Here is a 22,058-nt window from a genome sequence, read left to right as displayed (position 1 = left end):
CCAGTCTCCCAGACTTCCACTCCTTCTGGTCCCAGCTAGTGACTGCTCTGTCCAGCTGCTGCAGCTTCCTCAGACAGCCAGGAACACCCTTCCTCCTCTGGCTCCAGCCGGGAACTGAGCTATCCAGACCCTGCAACTCCTTTTACATGAGCCTTGTAGGCTCTGATTGGCTTCCTCCCCTGAAGCTTCTCTAGGCTGCTTAGAGGACCCCACTCTACTGCCTTTTTTTCTGGGGCAGTGTGTGGTAGGACAGCATGGCCTTCTAGAGGGCCTCAAAGGGCCTGGTACACCCCATCATATGGATACATGATGAGCCTATACCTCAGTTCCGAATGGATGTATCCAAAGTTTAAAAAGATTCGTTCTATGCTTGCCAAACACTGATGCAACTGCAACACCTGTTCTATAATGTCAGAATATTCACATTCTTCATATTTTTCCCATGTTATAGGGAAAACTTTTTCTTTGAGGGCAGATGAAGACACTGATTTTGGATACAGAGATTCTTTTACTTTAAATGCTAGTAAATATGTAAATAAAAAAAAAAAAAATCAGGATTTTTGCTGAGTAGCCACTGCCTTGAAATTTCTTCTTGTTCAGCTGACAGTCTCTTTCCTTCATATTTTGGATGAAGGAGATTGGTCAACAAAAGAGATTTTATGAGGCACTTCTCTCTTGTGTGGTGCAAGCACTTCATTTATTAATAGCTCCAATTATACTTTGTACACAACAGAAATTGTTGATTTATCCCTATGGAGTGCATCAAGTGCCACAGCAACTGTTTCACCTGACTGATCAAGTTCTTTGCTTCTAGGTAAATTCCTTGTTATGAATTATACTGAGCACTCTATCTTCAAGTTCTGCCTAATGATCACTTGCAATCCTGAGATTATGCGGCTGATTTTTAACATATGTTTCTAGGCAAGTTATTTGACTGTTCCATAGTGTGTCACCAGGAATAGAGGTTTTACAGAAGCTTGGAATTCTTTGAACCAAGCTCCAGGGACATGGTGAATACTTTTGTAAATCTATAACACTGTTCAAAGGACTTGGTATAAGGTCTTGTCCAAGTAGATTTAGCCAATGTGATGCACAGCCATTTGTAACCAAAGTGTTGTCATTTTGTTTCAAATCACTTCTCATACTTTGCATCTTTTTCAAATTGTCTGTCAAGTAGTTCTTAAAAACACAATTGTACAGTTCAGTTGACAGTGCCTTGGCTTCTCTTGCCAGCATAGCACAGTACTTTCTAGTCTCCTTATTGCTTCCAGTATCAACCGCTGACACACACCATGGTTTTCCTTATGTGCACACAGTTAGTTGTCACTGGGTCATTGTACACATTACTCCAGCCATTTGGTATTCATGTTATGCTTTCCCACATCATGCAAACCATCAGTGACTGCATCTAACAGTTCACCCGCTATCCTTCTTTCAACTGGGTGTTTTGTAGCCCAGCTTCTGGCAGCTGATTATTGATTGAAAGTTGGATTCTCAACAACAAAAAAGGGAATATTACAGGCATAAAAAATATTCTGCAATTTTCTAGTCTATTTTTTGTTTCACTTCTGGAGTTATTACAAGATATCCAGGTGTGGTTGAAAAACCATGATACTTCCTCCTTATTGTCTTTGGCCAACTTTCTTTTGATGTACTTAGCAGTGGCAATGCAGTATCATCAATACCTTCATCCTGATGCAGAGTCTAATATTTGTATCTGGTTATCCAAAGTCAGTGGTTCTGGTGTCTGTTCTTTCAACTGCATTTTGCAAAATGGTTCTTCATATGGTCTTTCCACCCCCTTCTTTGTGATTTTTGCATCCAAGATTCTTTACTATCTTCATGAATTTTCTCAAAATAGCTATGAATTCGGTCAATGGGTCTTCCACTTTTGCTCACGTTGAAATAGTTTGACTCTAGTCACTGTACTCACTGAGTTCAGTTGCAGCAGCTGCATTCCAGCTAGCCAGCTCAAGAGATGGATAACTGGACTGGAGAACTACTATGGCAGCTTATCTCAAGCAGAAACTTCTAAATCTGGAAAATTCCCTTGTTTGTATAGCAAACACAAAATTTTCATTGCTAAACAAAGAAGGGGAATTCCAAGATTCAGAAATTTCTGTTTGAGGTAGCCAAAGCACTAGCATGCAGCTTAAAGTTAAGGCTATTTGTTTTATTTAATTTCCTTTTAGTGAATTTTAAACTGACCATATTACTGCGAAACTATCATCAAATTGCTAAAGATTTTTCAGAAAGATATAGGTGAAGTAATTTTTTTTTATTGAACCAACTTCTGTAGGTGAAAGAGACGAGACTTTGAGCTTGACCCCCACATGATTCCATCTAATGCTATTAAAGGACAAAAAGGAAATGATTCTCCATGCCACTTTCCTTCTGCTCCAGCTAATGTGGGAATACGCTCATACATCTATGAGTATACGCTGTGCGCATAGTGAGGCACTGCTTGAAGAGAGCAGAGGGAAGGTGACATAGGCAACTTTTCTTTCTTTCTTTTTTGTCCTTTAATAATGTTGTATGTAATCCTATAGCTGAGAGTAAATGGACTATAAAAAGGAGTTAAAGGGCTTGTACATTTCAGCAACTGTGGAGTTAGCAGAATAAAGATGTGCATATTAATGGGGTGTGTTGGGGCACTGATGAAAGAGGGTAAAGTTAAAGTTGCTCATGCATTTGCTGGTTTTCAGATGAGTTTTGCTCAACTCAGTTCTGCAAAGGGATGACATACCATCAAGCAACTGTAACTCTGCATTAAAGTATTTTTTGCCCTAGAATTTCCTAGGGTTTTATTTTTTTTTTTAAAGAGGAAAAGATATGTTATTGGTAGGAATTAGTAATCATTTAGGCAGTTGTACGATCATTTCCCCTCTACCCCCAAGGAGCACACTAGGCCAGCCCCCTTCGCCCCAAAAGAAAACGAAAAACAATCCACACACAGCAGCTGAGCCCCATCAGATCTTTGGCACAACTCTACAACCAAGCCCCTGACCTATTCAGTGCATCTCCCCCCTCCAACCAGGTCCCTCCTGTGACGTTAGAAGTGTAATATAATATTTCATTGGAAGGTGACAGGGCCAGAAAGAGTTAATTAACTCACAGACTGACCTGACATGGCCAAACTTTAAAGACAGGTTAGGGAGATATGTAAATGGATAGAGCTTTGAAATGCAAGTATGCATTGTTAGAGATAGAAGGGTAGGTGTTTGGTCAGGCCTTGTGATGTAAGCAAACAAGTCATGTCTATTGCTATAGCTTTAATTCAAAGATCAAAAAGGAAATATTAACATTTATGAAGATACTTGAGTGAAATAGTATTATTGTCTATATGTCTCTTTGAAGGTTGTGGTAACCTGTATCTGAACTGTTTAATGGATAAATTATCCTGTGCTAATTGCTTTGATGTTTAAAAGAAGGAAAGTTAAGTCTATTGTTTTCTCAGGCCAAAAGGCTGCTGAAAATATATAAAAACCTTGGGACACGATCCTTCTGCATCTCAGATCTGCTTTGGGTTTCAAGAGGGGGAAACCCTTAAGCCACAAGAATTGAGATCCCCAGTCATTGACTGGAGCCACCCTGAATATGGACATTGAACTAGAACCTATGGACTATATCTAAAAGGACTTTTGGCAACTACAAGCTCACCTCTGCTATGTATCTGAACCTCAAGTATTGAATTCAAGTCTGTATGTATATTGATCTTTTAACCAACACACTCACTCTCTCTTTTTTTTAAAAAATAAATTTTAGGTTAATAAGAATTGGCTAAAGCGTGTATTTTGGGTAAGATCTAAGTTATAATTGAACCCGGGTAAGTTGCAGATCCTTTGGGATTGGAAGAACCTTTTCTTTTATGTGATGAGATAAGATTTTCAGTAATCATCATATCGGACAGGTATGTGTGAACGGAGGCCGGAGCCTGGGTACTTTAAGGGAATTGTGTTGTTTGGACTTCTGAGTAATGGTATATGGTAATATAGAAGTTGTTTTGTGTGCTGGCTTGATAAATCTAAATATTGGAATATCCACCAGCGTTTGGGGTTTGTCTGCCCCGTTCTGTTTGCAGTTCACCCTAATTGAGTGACCTCAGCTGGCAGCACCATCAGACCTCCCCACTATTGTACCCAAGCCTCCCCACTACAAGCAGGGAACTCGTCCCCCTTAAGTCTTCATTTCTTCATATACAAAATGTTATGGCAGAAAATTGCCATATCTGTCACAATGGCAATATCCTTGTGACACCTTATTGAATTAAGTTTAACTGTCTTTGGGGTCCATTGTATAGAATGAATGGTTTATGTAGTTGGCTGGGATCATACATAACCTCTCAAAGGGGGAGATGTGATAGATATGAGACCTGGGGTTTCAAAGGAATATATTGAGCATACCAGACAAGATTAGAATTTGGAACAAAAGTGTGACGTTTCCTGGGTAATATCTTGGGGAGTAAATACAAATTCCCCAACTCAGGATATGCAAAAACCCACCCGATTGAAGCTATACCTTGAAGAGGGGGCCTTTGTCTGCTGACCACCGGTTACATGGACACCAAGATCAAAGGCCCAAGCTCTGTAAAGGAAAGACTGAACTATTCATGGTTGTTCTGGTTCTGAATGAGCCAGTAACGAACTGATAAGCATGGGGAAAAACCCTATTGTGGGTATTGAAGGACTGACACCTACCAGAGCCTAAAGTTGGGGTGACCTCTGGTACCCTTTTTAACATGTGTGTAAGGTTCTTTTCTTGTTTAGTATGTTTTTGCTGTAATGCTTTCAGATTAAGAATAAATGTGGCTGCTTATAAAGAGCTGTGTGACCATTACGCTGTTCGTAGCCTGCAGAGAGAAAGCAAAGTGCAGATGCTGGCCTGTTTAGGCAGTCTGGCTTGCTTGGAGTATCATAGTGCAGGCAGGGAACTATGCAGTTTGGAAAAATGTCAGTCAAGAGGGAGAGACACCCAAGAGAGCTGATGGCTGAGGAGTCAGGAGCCTAGAGTCCGTGCCCTAGAAGGACCATAGAAGGGAAATACGGGTACAGCTGCCCTGAACTGTGACAACTGTTACTACCCCCTCTCCTATAACCTGACTCGCATGCAGTGCCTGGATTGAAGGACAACAATGTTACAGTGGAATAACGTTCCTAGCAGTGTTTCACAATGGTTGGAGGGTGGGATTTGTGGCAAGGCTAGTGAGAAAAATTATAAACAGGGATTTCTCTTCCAAAATCCTGATAGATTTATGTTTGAGAGAAACCCAATGTTTGAGAAACACAGGTGTCCAAGCTTGTAATTTTTTCTGTGCCATACAGTACACGTTTTCCAGTCAGCCATGAATCATTAAATTTGCTGATTAATCTTCTTCCAACATTTTATTAATAGCTTTCATGCAGTGTTGGGGTGCACCAGAAGAGCTGGTGGTGCAATGTCTCCCACAATTGATCCTCAACCTCTCTTACCTCCTGTACCATCCAATCCACTCCCTATAACCCCCTTTCCTCACTGCAGGCCTGAAGCCCTCTCTTCACATACCCCCTCCTCCCATGTCTAATCCCCCTTCCCCCAAACTACCTTGATGACATTCCTCCCAAAATGAAATTGCCATCTAGGACTCACAAATTGCAGCAGCCTCAAGACAATCAGTTCAAAGGCTTTTTGTTTAGTGACAGGGTGAGTTCACAGCCATCAACAGATCTGTGATTCATCCAGTCATTAGTGCCTTAGCTAAAAAGTATTCTCAGTTTGGGTGCCATGGAATATCTGGGTAAAACTCAACAGACTAAGACCATTTTGACTTGGATCACATCAGCAATTTGATCTCTGGGCAAAAAGCCACTAGAAGCATTTTTTAAAACGGTTATTTTTTTCCCAGGGTTTATATCACTGTAACCCCAGCTCAAACAATTCCAAATCTGGGTCGCTAATCCCACCCTGCAAACTCCTGAGGCACACCTAATTTCAAAGAAATTGGACTAAGCATATTGACTTTTAGAGGACTTAGGAAAGCCCATCTTTAGACAGAGGTCATGATGCAACTTTAACAGTGTGGAAGTACCACTAAGTTATAGTGTCTATGTATCTCAAATGTACTGAGACACCTAACTGATTTAACCTTTCATGCTTAAAAATGCAGACTGGTTAAAAGACAGTCAATGCATTTTATGTACACATGTTTCAGTGCTACTTTTGACCTCAGGGTGCTCAAGGGCACAACAGAACTCAAAGTGTTTTTTGGAAAGGACAGGAAATACTCATCACAATGATATGCCTTGTTATTTATTTCTACCTCAAAGACAAAAAAATAAAAATAAAAAAAAAATAAAAAAAAAAATCACTAGATCAGGAAATTTTAAAGAAATATTTAACTCCAAGGATCTTGCTAAGCAAGTGGGGGAAAACATACATGTGCATAAAGTCATGAAAGGGTTAATGTTTTGTCAAATGCAGTAATTTACCCTTACCTCCCTTGTTGCATTCAGTCACCATTTATTGATGATGTATAAATATTTTTATAGATCTTTGGAGTTTTTTGGTGTGCATATGTTTTTTCTCATATCAGTTTCTTAAAGCATCATGGCAGCTTCAAGCTAGGTTCCAAATGTATTTAAAACCTATTTCTGAGGGAACTTTATTTGAAGGATGCATGGGGGGGAGGGGGGGGAGAAGAAGAGAAATGAATAATGCAACTTTATTTTTATAATGTATTTCACAAAAACTGTATCCCAAAATGCTGTGAACTAAATAACAGTTACAAAGTTAAAATAAAGCAAACAAATTGAGAGAGAACAATAAAAATGTGCAGCATTTCTCTCCTCCTACCCAAGCTAATAAAACAAGATTGCCATAGTCAGATAGCCATTCTGAAGCTTAATAACTACTTTTAAAAAAAATTATTTAAAACTCACTAAGTCTCAGATATCAGCCATTAAACATGCTACATCAGCGGTTTTCAAACTGTGTCTCGTGACCCTGTTCCAATGGAGTCGCCCGTGCTGGCGTTAGATTTGGTCCCCACTAGATCGGGGCTTTGCCCTCCCGGTGGTGGGGCTCAGACTTTGGTCCCCACTCCTGGGGTCGTGTAGTAATTTTTATTGTCAGAAGGGGGTCGCAGAGCAATGAAATCTGAGAATCTCGGTGCTATATCATCTTACCTGAAAGACCGCATGGGACCGAGAAGATGAGGCATTCATATCAGTGGGGTGCTGTGTTCTATTTTTGTTTCCATAATCCAACATCTGAAGGATCTCCTCTGCACATTTAGGCTACAAAGTGTTGAGATTACACAAGAAATTAGTAATCTTTACGAGATTTAATTAGGGAACAGGCTTTCTATACAGTTGAGAAGTAATAAATGGTCTTAAAATTCATCCTAAGAGGAGTTACTTGAAGTGTGGGGTGAGGGGGAAAGAGAGAGAGAAAACTCAGTAAGGCAGAGGGGAATTTTCTTTTTGAAACCAAGTCACTTAAAAGAAAGGTTTTTTTTAATTAAGAGAAAATCTTTGAATTTCTGCAACATAATGATATCTATTTTAATAAAAAATATATAGTAAGTTTACATATATAGACCAGTGGCATACAAACTTTTCCACTTGTGTCCCTCCTTACCATTAAGGGAATTTGACCACCCCCCCTCCATTACTGCACAGCCAACGCTTCCTCAGCGGTAGAATTTGCGCTGAAGGTGGAGTTGGGGGTGAAACTGGGGATAGAAGAGGAGCTGGGATGGGGGCGTGATGTTCCTTCCGCACCCCCTGTGGAGGCTAGCTCAGGCTCTACCGCACCTGCCCAAAACCATTCCTCTGTGCCTCTTTCTGGGGGGGGGGGGGGAGGAGAAAAGGAGGGGCGGGCGCAGGCCCCACAGTTTGCACACCACTGATGTAGACAACTCTTTATAAGCTTATTACAAACACAGAACTACATTATAGAAAGTTACAGCTGCAAAGCCAACCTCTCAAAAGTTAGGAAGTGCCAGAATTAAGGCTTCCCATGTAACCTTAATTCCACCCCTTTCTGCATATGTATTGTAATAAGGTCTTTAATTACAGGATCACATATCCTCTGAAAAAAGTAGTATCACCTCATTCATGGTGGAGTTGACAGTGCTCAAGAAATGAATCAAGGTTGTGTTTGAATAAATCTGGTTAGCGAGGCTGTTGTCTGTAGGATCTGTGACTCATTTGCTGCAGAAACTGGAAGGTGTTTAGTGAACGAGGGAGAGGGCTGCAGGAAGAGAAAGGACCACCCTTTGGTTTGAATGCTACCCTGAAAACTGTATTTAATCCCTGCATCTGCCACAAAGGTCCTATGTGATGCTGGGCAAGTCACTTAAACCAAATTTTTCACAAATAGCCATTAAATTTTCCTCATTTTCTGGGTATTCTGACTTGAGATACTGGGGGGAAGATTTAGAGAAGTGCTGAGCAATCACAGCAGCAACTGAAGTCAGTGAGAGCTGTGCTCTGAACAGAAAGTGCTATAAGCTTTTGGAATAGGAGGGGAAATCAGACCATAAGAATCTCAAATTGTCCACACAAAATTAGCATATACTTTTGATGCTGAAGCATCTATGCTTCAGTTCCCAATACATAAAAAGAGAATATGCCATTTTAATTTATCTTCACAATTCTCCTGTGAGGTAATGTCTATGAAACACTCAGATACTATAGTGAGTTGAGTGTCATAGAAAAGCCCATGAGGAAATTAATTCTGCATTCAAAGCATGGTCTGAACAGCGTGCAATGAACAAGGCCCGAGGCCATACACTGAAGGACGAGAACAAAACAAAATATTGATTAGCTGCTCACTCAGTCAACATCCATCCATTTAAAATGAACAAGGCAGGGGTCCTGCGGAAAAGTACGTGATCACATAAAGACAATCATAATGCATATGCACAACAGGGATGCACTAACATTGCAAGGGAAATCTTATTAGCATTCTTTAATTTAATTTTTTGGTATGTAATTTCTTAAACAATAGAAATTCCATTAAGGACAACCATATTGACTCTCCCATGGGTAATCAGTAGGTTAATATGTTTAGATCCACAGCTCAGACCTCTGCTAGTTACATCAACAGAGTAACGGATAGAAATATAGTAGAACCTCTTAGTTACAAAATACCAGAGTTACGAACTGACCGGTCAACCACACGCCTCATTTGGAACCGGAAGTACGTAATCATACAGCAGCACAGATGAAAAAAAAGCAAATACACAACTGTGTTAAATGTAAAATACTAAAAAAATAAAAGGAAAGTTTAAAAAAAGATTTGACAAGGTAAGTAGACTGTTTGTGTGCTTGTTTCATTTAAATTAAGATGTTACAAGCAGCATTCTTCTGCATAATACAGATTTGAAACTTTATTAAGGGCTTGTCTACACTGGCACTTTACAGCACTACAACTTGAAAAAAAAAAAAAAACACCCCCCCAAGCGCTGCAAGTTTCAGTTCCCAGCGCTGGTAGCTAGTCCCCTCATGAAGGTGTTTTTCTAATAGCGCTGGGAGAGCGACTACGCAGCCACATTAAAGCACTTTAATGTTGCTTGTGAAGACATGCCCTTAGTCATATTCAGATGTAAACTTTTGAAAAAAAGAACCATAACGTTTTGTTCAGAGTTACAAACATTTAAAAGTTACAAACAACCTCCATTCCTGAGGTGTTTGCAACTCTGAGGTGTGGCGGTGGTAAGTTGTCATCCTCTGTGTAGGTTAGCCATGAGAGGGAGATGAAGCACACATTTTGCCAATGGCTTTCATAGCTATTTGCGGACAGCAGAGAAATGAGACTCATGAACCCTGGATTCTATTCCAGCTTCTGAGGGGAGGGTTCTTGAGTAGTCACATACCCTTCTCCCCCCAGCCCTACACATCATCCCTGACCCTTTCACAGTTCCTGACCCCACAAGTCTCTTTCATCCCAGCCACCCCTAATCCTGTCCAGCCCTAAACCCAGCTCCTTACCCCTCAGAGCTGTACGCAGGCTGTGTTCTCCTAGTCCTCCACATTGGTTGGGTCCAGCAGGAGGAACGCAGAGCAGATTAGAAGCAGTCTCTTTGCTCTTAGTTCCTGTGCCTGCCACCACAGCAGTCCCAAGGAGGAGCAATTGCAGGGAAAAGTCCTGCTCAGTCCCTGAAACCCCTAGGCTGAAGCATATTTCAGTACAGATGCAACCTTAGGAGAATTTAGCTATCAAACTAACACCCTCTGAGCCTGTGAACACAGATTTTCAGAGGGCCATAATCTGTTCAAATCTGGCCAAGTTTTCACAGGGATGGTAGAAGACACATCCCAGGCACTAGGGAGACCCCCAGGCCAAATTTCAAGTCCCTGCTCGAAAGCACAGATGTGCTAGAGCTTCTCAACGAAACAGCTAGAGTTTAATATACTGTCCCTTAACCTCAATCTGAAGAACAGCTAAACCATTTTTAATGAAGTTTTCAAAAATAATTCAGCCTCTGGCAGATACCCAACATGGAAAATTTCAGCCTAGATAGTTAAAGTTTGGCAAAGTTATAAGTAACTGTAAAAGCATCTTATAAGTGTCAGGGAACACTGGGTGTAAGCATCGCTAGCTGTGCCACCTATAATAATTGTAACCTGTTGGTTAAAGCAGGATAGAGGGTGTCAGAACTCTTCAGTTTTATTCCTGGCTCTGCAAGTGTCTCATAAGCATTGTTTATATTATAAAAAATTGATGTGTTAGCTATCAAGTGGTCTCCCCGATACAATGGTAACACCTTGCATTCATACACAAAAATGTTCCCAGCAATGCAAAGGCAATGCTGTCATTGGGGACTAGTCTTAACTCAAGCAAACAAACCATACAACAAAACTTCATTGCTGCATTGCCTGTGTGAACAGAGATTACTTGTGTAAAAGCTTCAAACTGTGCAGAGTCTTCTCATTCTACCCCAAGAAGTGACCGGTGAACTTTAGATGGCCTTTCTGCACTCCCACACACAGGGTTCAGGTTAGCTGAAATATTCTAGAAGTTATCCAGAAAACACTGTTTCAGGCAGCTCTGATGGGCACTCTGATCGGGAGACAGAGATACTGCAACAATGAAGAAGAATGCACAGCAAAGCTACAGTGAACATGAAACCAAAACACCATGGCTAGTGGGAACAGATAGCACCACTAATAGTTACACTGATAAGTGAACTAGTGAAACAGCACCACTAGTTCAATTATGTAGCATAGAAAGAGTCACTGTATAACTAACGGCTTGGCTACACTTGCGAATTACAGCGCTAGGGTGACCAGACATCCCGATTTTATCGGGACTGTCCCGATATTTGCTTGTTTGTCCCGCATCCCGACCAATGTGCGGTCGGGACATTGGACAAACAAGCAATTTTGCCCTCCTGGAAGGGCTCTTGCCCCCCCCCCCCCCCCGACTCCGCCCCCTCCATCCCCCATTGGCTCCCTCCCCAAATCACTGCCCTGGCCCCGCCTCTTCCCCATGCATGTGGCACTCCTCCTCCCTTCCAGGCTTGCTGCTGTAATGGCAGGGCAAGCCTGGAGGGAGGGGGTGGTGGCCGGCTTCCAGTTCCTGGAGCTGGTAAGTAGGGGCACTGGACGGGCAAGGGGGGCTGGCCAGGGGGCTGCTCCCCCAGGAGGTAGAGGGTGGGCTCCAGACCGCAGCAGCGGCGGGGGAGAGCGGCTCGGGGCCGCACGAGTGGCCATGTAAAGTTTATCAGCTTGGACGGAACCCCGGCCGGCTCCCCGCCCCGCGCCAGCATGTCGCGCTGGCCGCCACAGACCAGGTAAGGAGCCGAGTCGCCCTCTCCCCCCTCGTCCTGGCTCCTCAGCCGAGCCCCCACGACAGCCGCCTTGCCTGCCCGGTGCCCGTACTCACAAACCGCAGGAACTGGAAGCCGGCCACCACCCCCCTCCTCCCTCCAGGCTTGTGCCAGCATTACAGCAGCAAGCCTGGGAGGGAGGAGGAATGCCGCTCAGCTGAGGAGCTAGGGGGAGGGGGAAACTCGGTTCCTTACCTGGCCTGCGGGACATGCTGGCGTGGGGCGGGAACACTACCCCCCTACAGGGCAGGGCGAGGAGCCGTCCGGGGTCCCCCCCCCAGCCGATAAGCTTTGTGCCCACTCGCGTGGCCCTGAGCCGCTCTCCCCCGCCACTGCCGGGGTCCGGAGCCCCGCGCCTCTCACTCCAGCGGCTCCTTCCCCATGGGGCAGCGGGACGTGCGGCATGTGCCCTGGGGGGGAGGAGGGGGAGGGGCAGCAGCCATGGCCGGCACCTGCAAAAACAGCTTTTTTTTTTTTTTTTTTTTTTTTTTTTAAAAGCTTTTTTTGCCCCGCCCACCCCCGCACGTCCCGATATTTCCCACCAGTGATCTGGTCATCCTATACAGCGCATTAAAGGAGCCCCGGGCGCACTAGCTCACTACCCGTCCACTCTGGCAAGGCACGTAGAGTGCTCTGACTCCAGGGCTAGAGCGCTCCTGGTACTCCACCTCGGCAAGTAGAATAACGTTTGATGCACCCCCACTGGAGCACCCCAGCGTCAGTGTGAACAACCTGTTGCATTACCGCGCTCTGATCAGCCTCCGGAAACGTCCCATAATCCCCTTAAGTCAAGTGGTCATTCTTGTCATTGTTTTGGATATGCCCTTTGAAAACTCTGTTTGACCACCCGCATGCTTATCTGCTCCGAGACAAAGCAACCATTACTGTGGAATGCGGAGAGAGAGGCGCACGGGGGGGGGGGCGAGAGAGAGAATGTCTGAACTTACAAGACAGCATCCTGACGTGCTCTCAGCCCCCCAAAAACCCACTCTCCCACCCTCACACCACACTCCCTGTCACACTCCACTCCACCCCACCCCATTTAAAAAGCACGTTGCAGCCACTTGCATGTTGGGATAGCAGCACACTGCACTGCTCTCTGTGGCCGTTGAAAGAGCTGCTAATGTGGCCACGCCAGTGCGCCGTCAGTGTGGACAGACTACAGTGCTTTCCCTACTGCGCTTTATGAAGGCTGGTTTAACTCAAAGCGCTCTACATCAGCAAGTGTAGCCATGCCCTAAGCAAATTGCTTAGTCTCCAAGTCTGTAAAAAACTCCCCTGATGTTGTGGTGAAGCTATGTGTCTTAGGCCTGGTCTACACTCCTAAGTTCTCAAAGTAGTTTACATTGACCTAGTTGTGCATGTGTCTACACTTACATTTGTCTCCCACTGATGTAAGTACTCTGTCCCTGTAATGGGGCAACACCACTTCCTTGAGCTGTGTTGAGCCATGGTTGATGTACTGACTTTGATGCAGCGTGAGTGCAGACACTGTAACTTATATCAACCTTAATAGACCACCAACAATGCCAAACACTGACCTCTTTGGTCATAATCTCAGCTGCCCCTGGTTCATAGACACCAGAAGGCCTCCTTCCCCTTTAAAGCCCTGCAAATTTTTGAAGTGCCTTTTCCTGATTCTCCAGCTTGGCAAGCATACCTAGCAGCTCTCCCTTGTTATGTGCAACTGCCTGGCTGACCATGCCAACTACACACTCCGTCTTGAGTAGACAGGAGATAGTGGATCTCTTGGGCCAGTGGGGAAAAGAGGCTGTGCAAGCACAGCTACGGACCAGACATAGAAACGTGGACATCTATGAGAAAATTGTGTACAAGGCAGATGCAGAAGTAAGATAGAGACCAGAAGCACTGCTGCGTGAAAGCAAAAGAACTACACTAGGCATATCAGAATGCCAACAGTTGATCCAGTGCTGAGCCGCAGATGTGCCTCTTTTACAAAGAGCTGAATGTCACACTTGGCAGAGATCTCACCACCACCTTGCACAACACTGTGGATACCTCCATAGAGCCCAAGCCACAGGCTCCTGGCGTGAACAGTGAGAAGGAGGAGGAGGGTGGGCTGGGATCCAGCTATGTAGCAAGCCAGGAACTGTTTGAGACTCCATCGCAATCCAGTCCAGTCCGTCCTGACAGTCCAGCATGGGTGAGCCCGATGCAGGGGACTGAACCTCAGATAAGTGTGTAATTGTATTTCCCATTCAAATGATGTACTGATGTCACACCCAACTAAACAGGACACAGCTATCAACTTTTCATTAAATTTACTCAGCTGACATATCAATACAATAGAGAGTTATCTGCTTTTCATTTCCCTGTAGAGATAGGTGATGGGGAGGGCCAACTGGAGCAGTTTATGTTCCTTGAATCTTCTGAGATCTCAATGAAAATTTCATGGAGTTACTGTGCAAATCTTCTCCCAAAAGTTTCTAGGGATGGCAGCCTTATTACTTCCTCCATGATCGGAGGCTTCCCCGTGCCACTCAACGACAACTTCGGCAGGCACCACTGCAGTACACAGGCTAGCAGCATACAGGCCTAGTGGCTTTGGGACGCCAGCAGCAGCTGTGCTCTCTGTGCCTTTGTTACCCTCATGAGCAAGATATCGGCTAAAAACATCATCATCATCGTGTCAGCATTCAGTACTATTACCCTGTAGTCATAGTTTCATGCAAGCAATTCCCTTCTCATTTCCCTCACCTCTGGAGGGCCATGTCATCCTGACTGGTGCGGTGAGTGGCACCATGCACAAGTACTCTGAAGCAGACATGTCAGTTAGCATGCCTTGTTTAAAACTCTAGGGAAGGCAGTTCTGAATCTTAAATTTTCCCCAGTGTGACTATATTGACAAAGATACCTCAGTGTGTTTTATCTACAGCTGCTGCCATTGTGGAGGGAGGGAGGGAAAAAGAGGAGGGAAGGGGGTTCCTTCCCCTCGCAGAACACCTGTGTCAGATAATAAAGGGGAAAAAGTTGACTCAGGATGACATGTTCAGTAAGATCATGCAAGCGAGTGCTGCATCAGAGAGTGAGCAAAGAGCATGGACGGTCAACATTGTAGACAGCCTGGAAAAGGAAAAAGATGACAAGAGAAAGGCCCAGGAGTCACAGCAGGAAAAAGAGAGGGAGGTGTACCAGGACATAATGGGACTTCTTTGGCAACAAACAGATGCTACAGACTCTTGTTGACCTAGAGGTTTAACAGTCATGGGCTTGCCTTTCTATGTAGTCCACGGAGAATTCCATTATAGCAACTCTCTACATCCCTCCTCAACATTCCATGTGGCATCGGGGGCTGCATCCCTCCTCCTACCACTCCACTCTGGGGAACATTACGGACAACCACAGCTTCACATACACTGACCTGTGAAAGCCACAGTTGCGTTATGCACAAGTGAAATGCACATGAATATTTTCTCCTTGTTAAGTTCTGTTCCATTCCTTTATTAAGGTTTTAATGTATTTGCTTTTAAATTGAACAGTTTTCTTTGCATTGATTTTGTTCCTGAATAAAATTCCATTATCTGGAAAATAATTCCTAGTTCCCAACATATGCTGAAGAGTGCCTAGCAATTCTAAGAGCACCCGATTACTTATTATACAGTGTGACAACTCATAGGATCAGTGACAAAAGTGTAACAATGATAAATGTACAGCAAATATCATAAAATTAATAGGTCTGCTAAGTGTCATATTCACTGATGTACATCAAGCACCACACAATTCATAACAGGCCCCAATACACCTCAAAACATTACAGTGGCTCACTGTTAAAGTGCTCTTTCAAAGCCTGTTTGAGCCATATAGGTCCGTATGGAGATCTTCTAACACCTTGCATCTGGCTGTTCAAACTCAGCACACAGCCACTCCACCTCTGCAACTTTCCCCCCTTTGCTTCACAGATATTATGCAGAACACAGCAGGCAGCTATAACCTCTGGGATTTTTTTCTACTGAGGTTCAATCTTGTGAGTAAATGCCAGTGTTCCTTTAATTTACTAAAAGCTTATTTATCATTATGCACCTGCTGAGCCAGTAGTTCAATCTTTTGTTGGTGTCAAGGTAGCCGGTGTACAGCCTCATGAGCCAGGGGAGTAAGTGGTAGGCTGAGTCCTCCAGGATCACTATGCTATTTCAATATCACCTATGGTAATCCGCTTGTCAGGAAAGAAAGTCCCTCCTTGTAACTTTCTGAACAGTCCTGTGTTTGTGTTCTTAAAGATATGATCGTCATGCACCATCCATGACCAACCAACGTTGATGAACCATCCCCAGTAATACCTCAATGCTTGCATAACCATTGAAAAATAGCCATTTCTGTTGATGTAGTCTGTGGCAAGGTAGTCTGGTGCCAAAATGCTATTGTTCCATTGCAATTCAGGAATCCCATTGCTGCAAATCAATCCACTATGTTCTGCATATTGCTGAGTCACAATCCTGCATAGCCGCAGATTAATGGCCCTGCACACTTGCATGACAACAGCCCCCACAATGGATTTTCCAAATGACTGGTAGTAATCTAGAATGGCAAGGTTCCACAATGTGATCACCACTCACTTTTCCACTGTTAGTGCAACTCTCATTCTGGTGCCCCTGCATTAAGGACTGAGGTGAACTTGGCACACACATCTAGGAATGTGACCTTGTGCATCCAAAAGTACTGCAGCCTACTTCTCATTATCGCAATGCAATCCCACCAGTCAGTGCTTGTTTCTCGAGCCTAGAAGCAGCACTCCACTATCTGCAGCTGCTCTGTGAACTCCACCAGCAACCTTGAACTGGTTCTTGCTATGTGCCACAGCAATCCATCCCCCAAGAAATGGTTGTATTCCCCACTGATTCAACTCTGCAAATACTGGACGATGTGTGTCCTGTGCTTGCAACAATTACAACGATGGAGCCTGCGCAGCTCTACACTATGCTTCTGTCAGAGATGGCAGACAGCAAGGGGGGGGACCATGTGGGTTCGTTGCATTTCTTTTTTAAAAAGGTGCAAAAATTATAGGATACAGATGACATTATGGGATGAAGACAATTATACGCTAGGAAGCTGACCCCTTGCACCCAATCACCTCTGTGCAACTTGTTTCTGCTCCATCACGCATTGCCCAAACTTCCCAAAAGAGTGTGCTGACTGGTTGCATACTGCAAACCCATAGTTCACCACACTGTGCACTGACACAAGCACTCCTGGCAAGTATGCATAGTGCCAATGCAAGGAACCCAGTATATCACTTGTGCACGTGACTACTAAATATGGCAGCTTTATGCAGATGTTGCTCTCATTGACCAAGGTTTGGAGTGTTAATGTGGTCTTAAAATGAATGATCTTCAGAGGATAGCGTTATGCAAGATAAAAGTATTATTTACATACCTGATGTAATGTTAATCCTTGAACTACCACCCCTTTCTGGTTATCTTCACGGACAGCCAGTGGTCCTGAATTTACTAGCAGGTCACGGATCTGTTCATTGTAGACCTCCAGAAGAAATGAAATAAAAAAAATTAAAAAAAAAAAAAAAAAATTAATTTAATCTTATTGTGCTTGAGATTAAACAAGAATAATTTTGCTCCACTTTCATGTATTCCTGTTTGTTCAAGTGTCCAACTCTTTCCCCAGGATTAATGCTTGTCTGCAGAGTATAAAATTTATCAGTTAAATTGGTAAGTGTTACAAATTATATTGGGACATCACGGTTTGCTAAAATTCAATGAGGTATGTACACATTTGCTCGAGTCTTATTTCTTATTCTAAAAGGTTACGTTAGGCTTCAGAATCTATAACCCTTACCACAATCTTAATGTGGAATGCCTCTTTGCTACTGTTTATGAAAGTAGCCCTCTCCCAATTGCACTGGAAGAAGCAGCAGTGAAATGAAAGGGATACAATCTTGTCACTGGTTGGTGAAAAAGTGGAGTTTGATGGGTAGTTTTATGGAGCAGCAACATACGCAAACTTTTTTTTGCCAGTGAAGCACTTGGATAGAATGCAGTGAAAGACACATTTATGTCTAATACAGAAACACTTGAGCACATCTGTACTGATCCTATAAATTTTTTCTGTGCTCTAGCACGAGTTGAAAGATCAAATTGTTTTCATTTGCTACAGGTGCTGTTGCTCCTCCTCCTAACTGGAACGAGAGAGCAACGTGCAAGAGTAGCGTTGTGATGGAGAGAAGGGGTCAAGTACAACCAACAACGGAAGGAGGTGGTAGTAGATAACTTATTCTACAAACCACTGGCAAAGCAGCTTCAGTTGAAATGCCCTTATCTTCAAATAACTGTTTTCTGAATTCCACCAGAGAAAACCTTTCAATTTAAGCACTACTGTAGCAACCTCAAAACAAACAACTTGAAAAAGTCTCATAACTGAAAGGGGAAAAACTGAGTCTGAATTACAGTCAAGTGATTCTACACTATTCATAGGCATTTCAGTTGTGCTCAGCGCTGCAATATCGGCCAACTCAAGGATATTTTGTTGCACATAATATGTGTGTGTTTTATAAGGGTGTATAATTAAATCATTTGGAAAATACTGATGATCACTGGAGTATTCAATGAAATCTTTAGAAGAAATTGTTCTTATTGGGCAGCATCCTATTTTAAGATTTACCCTAAAACATCTCCAAATCGTTGAGCACGGTTCTGCTCTATTTCTATTAGGACATCTCTCTTAAGCACCCAGTTTGTGTCACTCCTTAATAGTTGTTTCAGACAGATTTCACTCTGTTTTATACATGAAAATATTCTTTATTGATAGCAATACACAGAATATAGCTGTTAGCTTACTTCTAGATATGAAACTGCAACAGTACACAGTTTCTCTTCTTTCATTTGATCCATGCAATTGTAAAGGTCCATCATGGTTAGATACATCACTCCGGGTTCTTTAGGTGAGCCCAGCATCGTGTAGGTCTTTCCCGCTCCTGTTGCGCCATATGCAAGCACTGAATTTTCAGAAAGATTAGTTTAAATATGAGTGCCACATCACTACAACAATTATGAAATCTACTATAATCCCAATATTAATTTCTTACAACATAGGTCTTCTCCTTGGTCTGTGTATGTAAAAAGAGAGACAAAATAAAAAGTGAATCTCCTGCCTCTGACTGCTAGTGATGAAGATGCAACTGTTCAAAATCCATTTTAGCACCTAAGTGAGACTTCCAGAAATTAAATATGACTTGGTCAATTCATAGAGACAAACTGAAAAGTTACCTGTACAATTGTATCCATTTAAAAAGCCATCAAGCACAGTTTTGGTAGTGTGTTCAAAAACTTCTAATTGAGATGAATTTTCATCAAAAACAGCATCAAATACAAATTTGAGATCCTTGTTTTTCCTCTTGTTAATATCCCTATATGCTATTTTCTTCCCATGAAAGAAGCTAACTTCCTCTTCTTTTGGATCAAAGACCAGCATGTGCTTGTCTACAACATGAAGCACTTTGCTAAAGTTGCCTTCTTTTTCTTTTTGATTCTGTGGACGGACACGGACTACCACTCTCACATGATTGCATATATCTTCCTGGGTAGCAGTAGACATGACGATGCTTTGGTTTAATTCTTCTTTGCTGCCAAGAAGAATTCTCCAGACCAAGCAACTGAAATCTCTTCTGTAAATTAAAACAATTATAAGATGACTTTAGAATTCAGAATGTAGCTACAGCTTTGCTATTAGCTCATGTCCAAGGCAACAACATCTACCAAACACACAACACCAATTTTCTAATTTATTAAAAAAAGTTATTTCATCAAGACTTAAGTAGTACATTTCTTATATTAAAATCAATCTACAGCCATTTGCCTTTTCATGATATCAAAGGAATAATACTCTCACATTTCCATCATAGCGTCCAATTCTTTAAATAATGTCCAGAACAATTAATTTATTGTTAAAAACGTATATACAGTACACAACAGCTTTATCTATATATACATACGAAGAAATAACCCCACACTTCTGGAGATAACCAGATTAAAAAAAAAATCATATTGCTAAAGGAAATCAGATAAACTATTAGCCTGAAAAACTATAGTATTTTCAACCTCACCGCTTCCCCATATAGTACAAGTTATGTTTTTCTGTCAGGTTACAGAAACCCATTTGAAAACTGCAAAACAGCTCGGATTTAAGCTTAGCCCTTGAACTTTGCTGCTGTGTGATGTTGCATTTGTTGATTGATGTATATACAGAATACACTACATGCTAATGAACCTATGCTGACTGAGCAGTACATATGTACATCTTTCAAATGAAGTTGGCCCATTCCTGAAAGCTTGTGATTTAAAGCCAACAATAATCAGAATTTGGGGTAAATCAGCATTTTTGGTTTTTTTTTTCTTGCCATTTCAGTCAGTAATAAATCAGAAATAAAAGAAGGGTTTTTTTTATCATTTTTAATTAAGTTTTTTCTTTGTAGGACTGAAAGCAATGGAAACTAAAACCCTGTATATTCATGGAACGAGTACACTTTGGGTAGAAGTAGCTGCACAAGCTTCCCCAAACTGTGCTATCAATGTTCTTCAAACAAGGGGATCGTACCATATCACAATAATTCAGTATATAGTCCCATAAGTCTTTGGTTCACAATCTTACACCCAGCATGGATTAGCAGTTTTTGTTCTACTTTATTTCTGTTTATTGCATGGTCTCTTAAGTAGCTCCTTCTCTGCACTGACCAGAAAGCTATATGCTGCTTGAGTAGAAGTGGGGCAGGAGGAGGAGGAATTGTTACTCTTGCTTGAACTGAATGCCACTGCAGCAGAGAGTTTTTAAGACTTCTTGTGTCCACCCAGCATTGGTGAATCCTGTCCTGCAGGACTGGGCCTGGGTTCCAAGTGTTGCAACCCAGTGCACGTAGTTTCAGCATCACTCAGGTTTGGCCTGCCCATCCCTGCGTCATAGCCAAGCTAAATTTGAGTGGTGCTGTGAGCAACCCAGGGCTGCAGGTTGTAACAACACTCAAATTTGATCTGGCCACCTGCCCATCATGACGACTACAGAGGGACAGCTGGGCCCAATACCTGAGTGGCGCTGCAACCGTGTGTGCCAGGTCACAAAGCCCAGAGTGGGGAGCCGGACTCAGCCATACAGGAGCTGCTGCACTGAGTGAATTTTTCATTTCATATTGCAAAAAAACCACAGGGCTCTACTTATGCCCCAGTCCATTTAGCACAGCCAAACCCATGTGCCCATGCCAAGTTGCATGGAAGTCAATAGACATTGCACGGAGCAATTTACAGGAATGGGGCCTGGGTTTGCAGCCAGCCATATGTGAACTGCTCTCACAAGTAACTATGTTATCTCAACATGGCAGGAGAGAAGACAACTTTTAACGAGTCTAAGCTGCACATTTGCAGTAGCAGGGTAGATCTACAGTCAACCAACTTTCTCACTCTCTCTGCCCCTTTCCTCAGTCCTATGCTTCTGAGCACTGTTAAGACTACATACAATGCCAAACGTAATAATCAGGTACCTGTAAGACCACCAAGCCCCAAGCTTCAGAGATAATTATTCAGGATGGATTGATTTAAATCACCTAGAGGAAAGCCTTAATTTATATAGTTGATTTTAGTCAACTTTTCCATTTGTACTTTAGCTATTTTCTAAATAAAGGTACATTCTCATTGATTTACAACTAAATAGAGCCTTTATACTAGATTTGGTACATCTTTTTGGTACTTAAAAGGTTACCCTATATTTATATACTTAATATTTTCAGACTCTTATTAGTTGCACGTTTTTAGTATGTTAAGCAGTATATCATTCACCATTTTCTATTTACTAAATAATTAAACTTTTTCTCATTATGTGTGTGTATTAGGATGGTAACTGGAATGTAATTAAACATACAGAATATCATAAAATTTATTTTTATTAAACAAAACAACCTTACATGTTTTGGCTACATAACTGTCTCTTATCAAAACATGTTTCATATTTACTACATATGTTGTATTAAATTTAGATTTCATTTTAAACAGGATTTAAAACAAAAAACAAAATAAATATTGAATTAAAAAATGATTTTATCCATCCCGATAGGATTTGTTGATGGTATTTGTTACTTAAATACAGTTAAAAAAAAATCCTATCAACTAAAGACAAATTTAGGTGACAAATGTGAAGACTTTATATTCTGTTATCAAGGGGAAAATAAAATCTAAAAAAAATAATAATTAAAATGTGTATTTGTTCTTGATTTCTCTGCTAGGCCTTAACCCCC

General features: G+C 42.3%; 1 protein-coding gene across 1 annotated transcript in view; it reads right to left on the bottom strand.

Moving 5' to 3' along the window:
* Positions 1-22,058, bottom strand: part of KIF18A (kinesin family member 18A) — a 109,687-nt gene that overhangs the window by 85,341 nt on the left and 2,288 nt on the right. Inside the window, exons 2-5 of the mRNA XM_054027137.1 lie at positions 19,048-19,445; positions 18,619-18,776; positions 17,204-17,308; positions 7,161-7,271 (exon numbers count right to left, since the gene is read on the bottom strand). Of these exons, the coding sequence (XP_053883112.1) occupies positions 7,161-7,271; positions 17,204-17,308; positions 18,619-18,776; positions 19,048-19,375 (702 nt within the window). The 5' untranslated portion in view covers positions 19,376-19,445. The remainder of the gene's footprint in view (positions 1-7,160; positions 7,272-17,203; positions 17,309-18,618; positions 18,777-19,047; positions 19,446-22,058) is intronic.

Source organism: Malaclemys terrapin, chromosome 4 (genome assembly GCF_027887155.1).
Source record: "Malaclemys terrapin pileata isolate rMalTer1 chromosome 4, rMalTer1.hap1, whole genome shotgun sequence".
Classification (NCBI taxonomy): domain Eukaryota; kingdom Metazoa; phylum Chordata; order Testudines; family Emydidae; genus Malaclemys; species Malaclemys terrapin.
The sequence above is the reverse complement of the archived record's forward strand: the minus strand, read 5'-3'. Positions and strand labels throughout refer to the sequence as shown.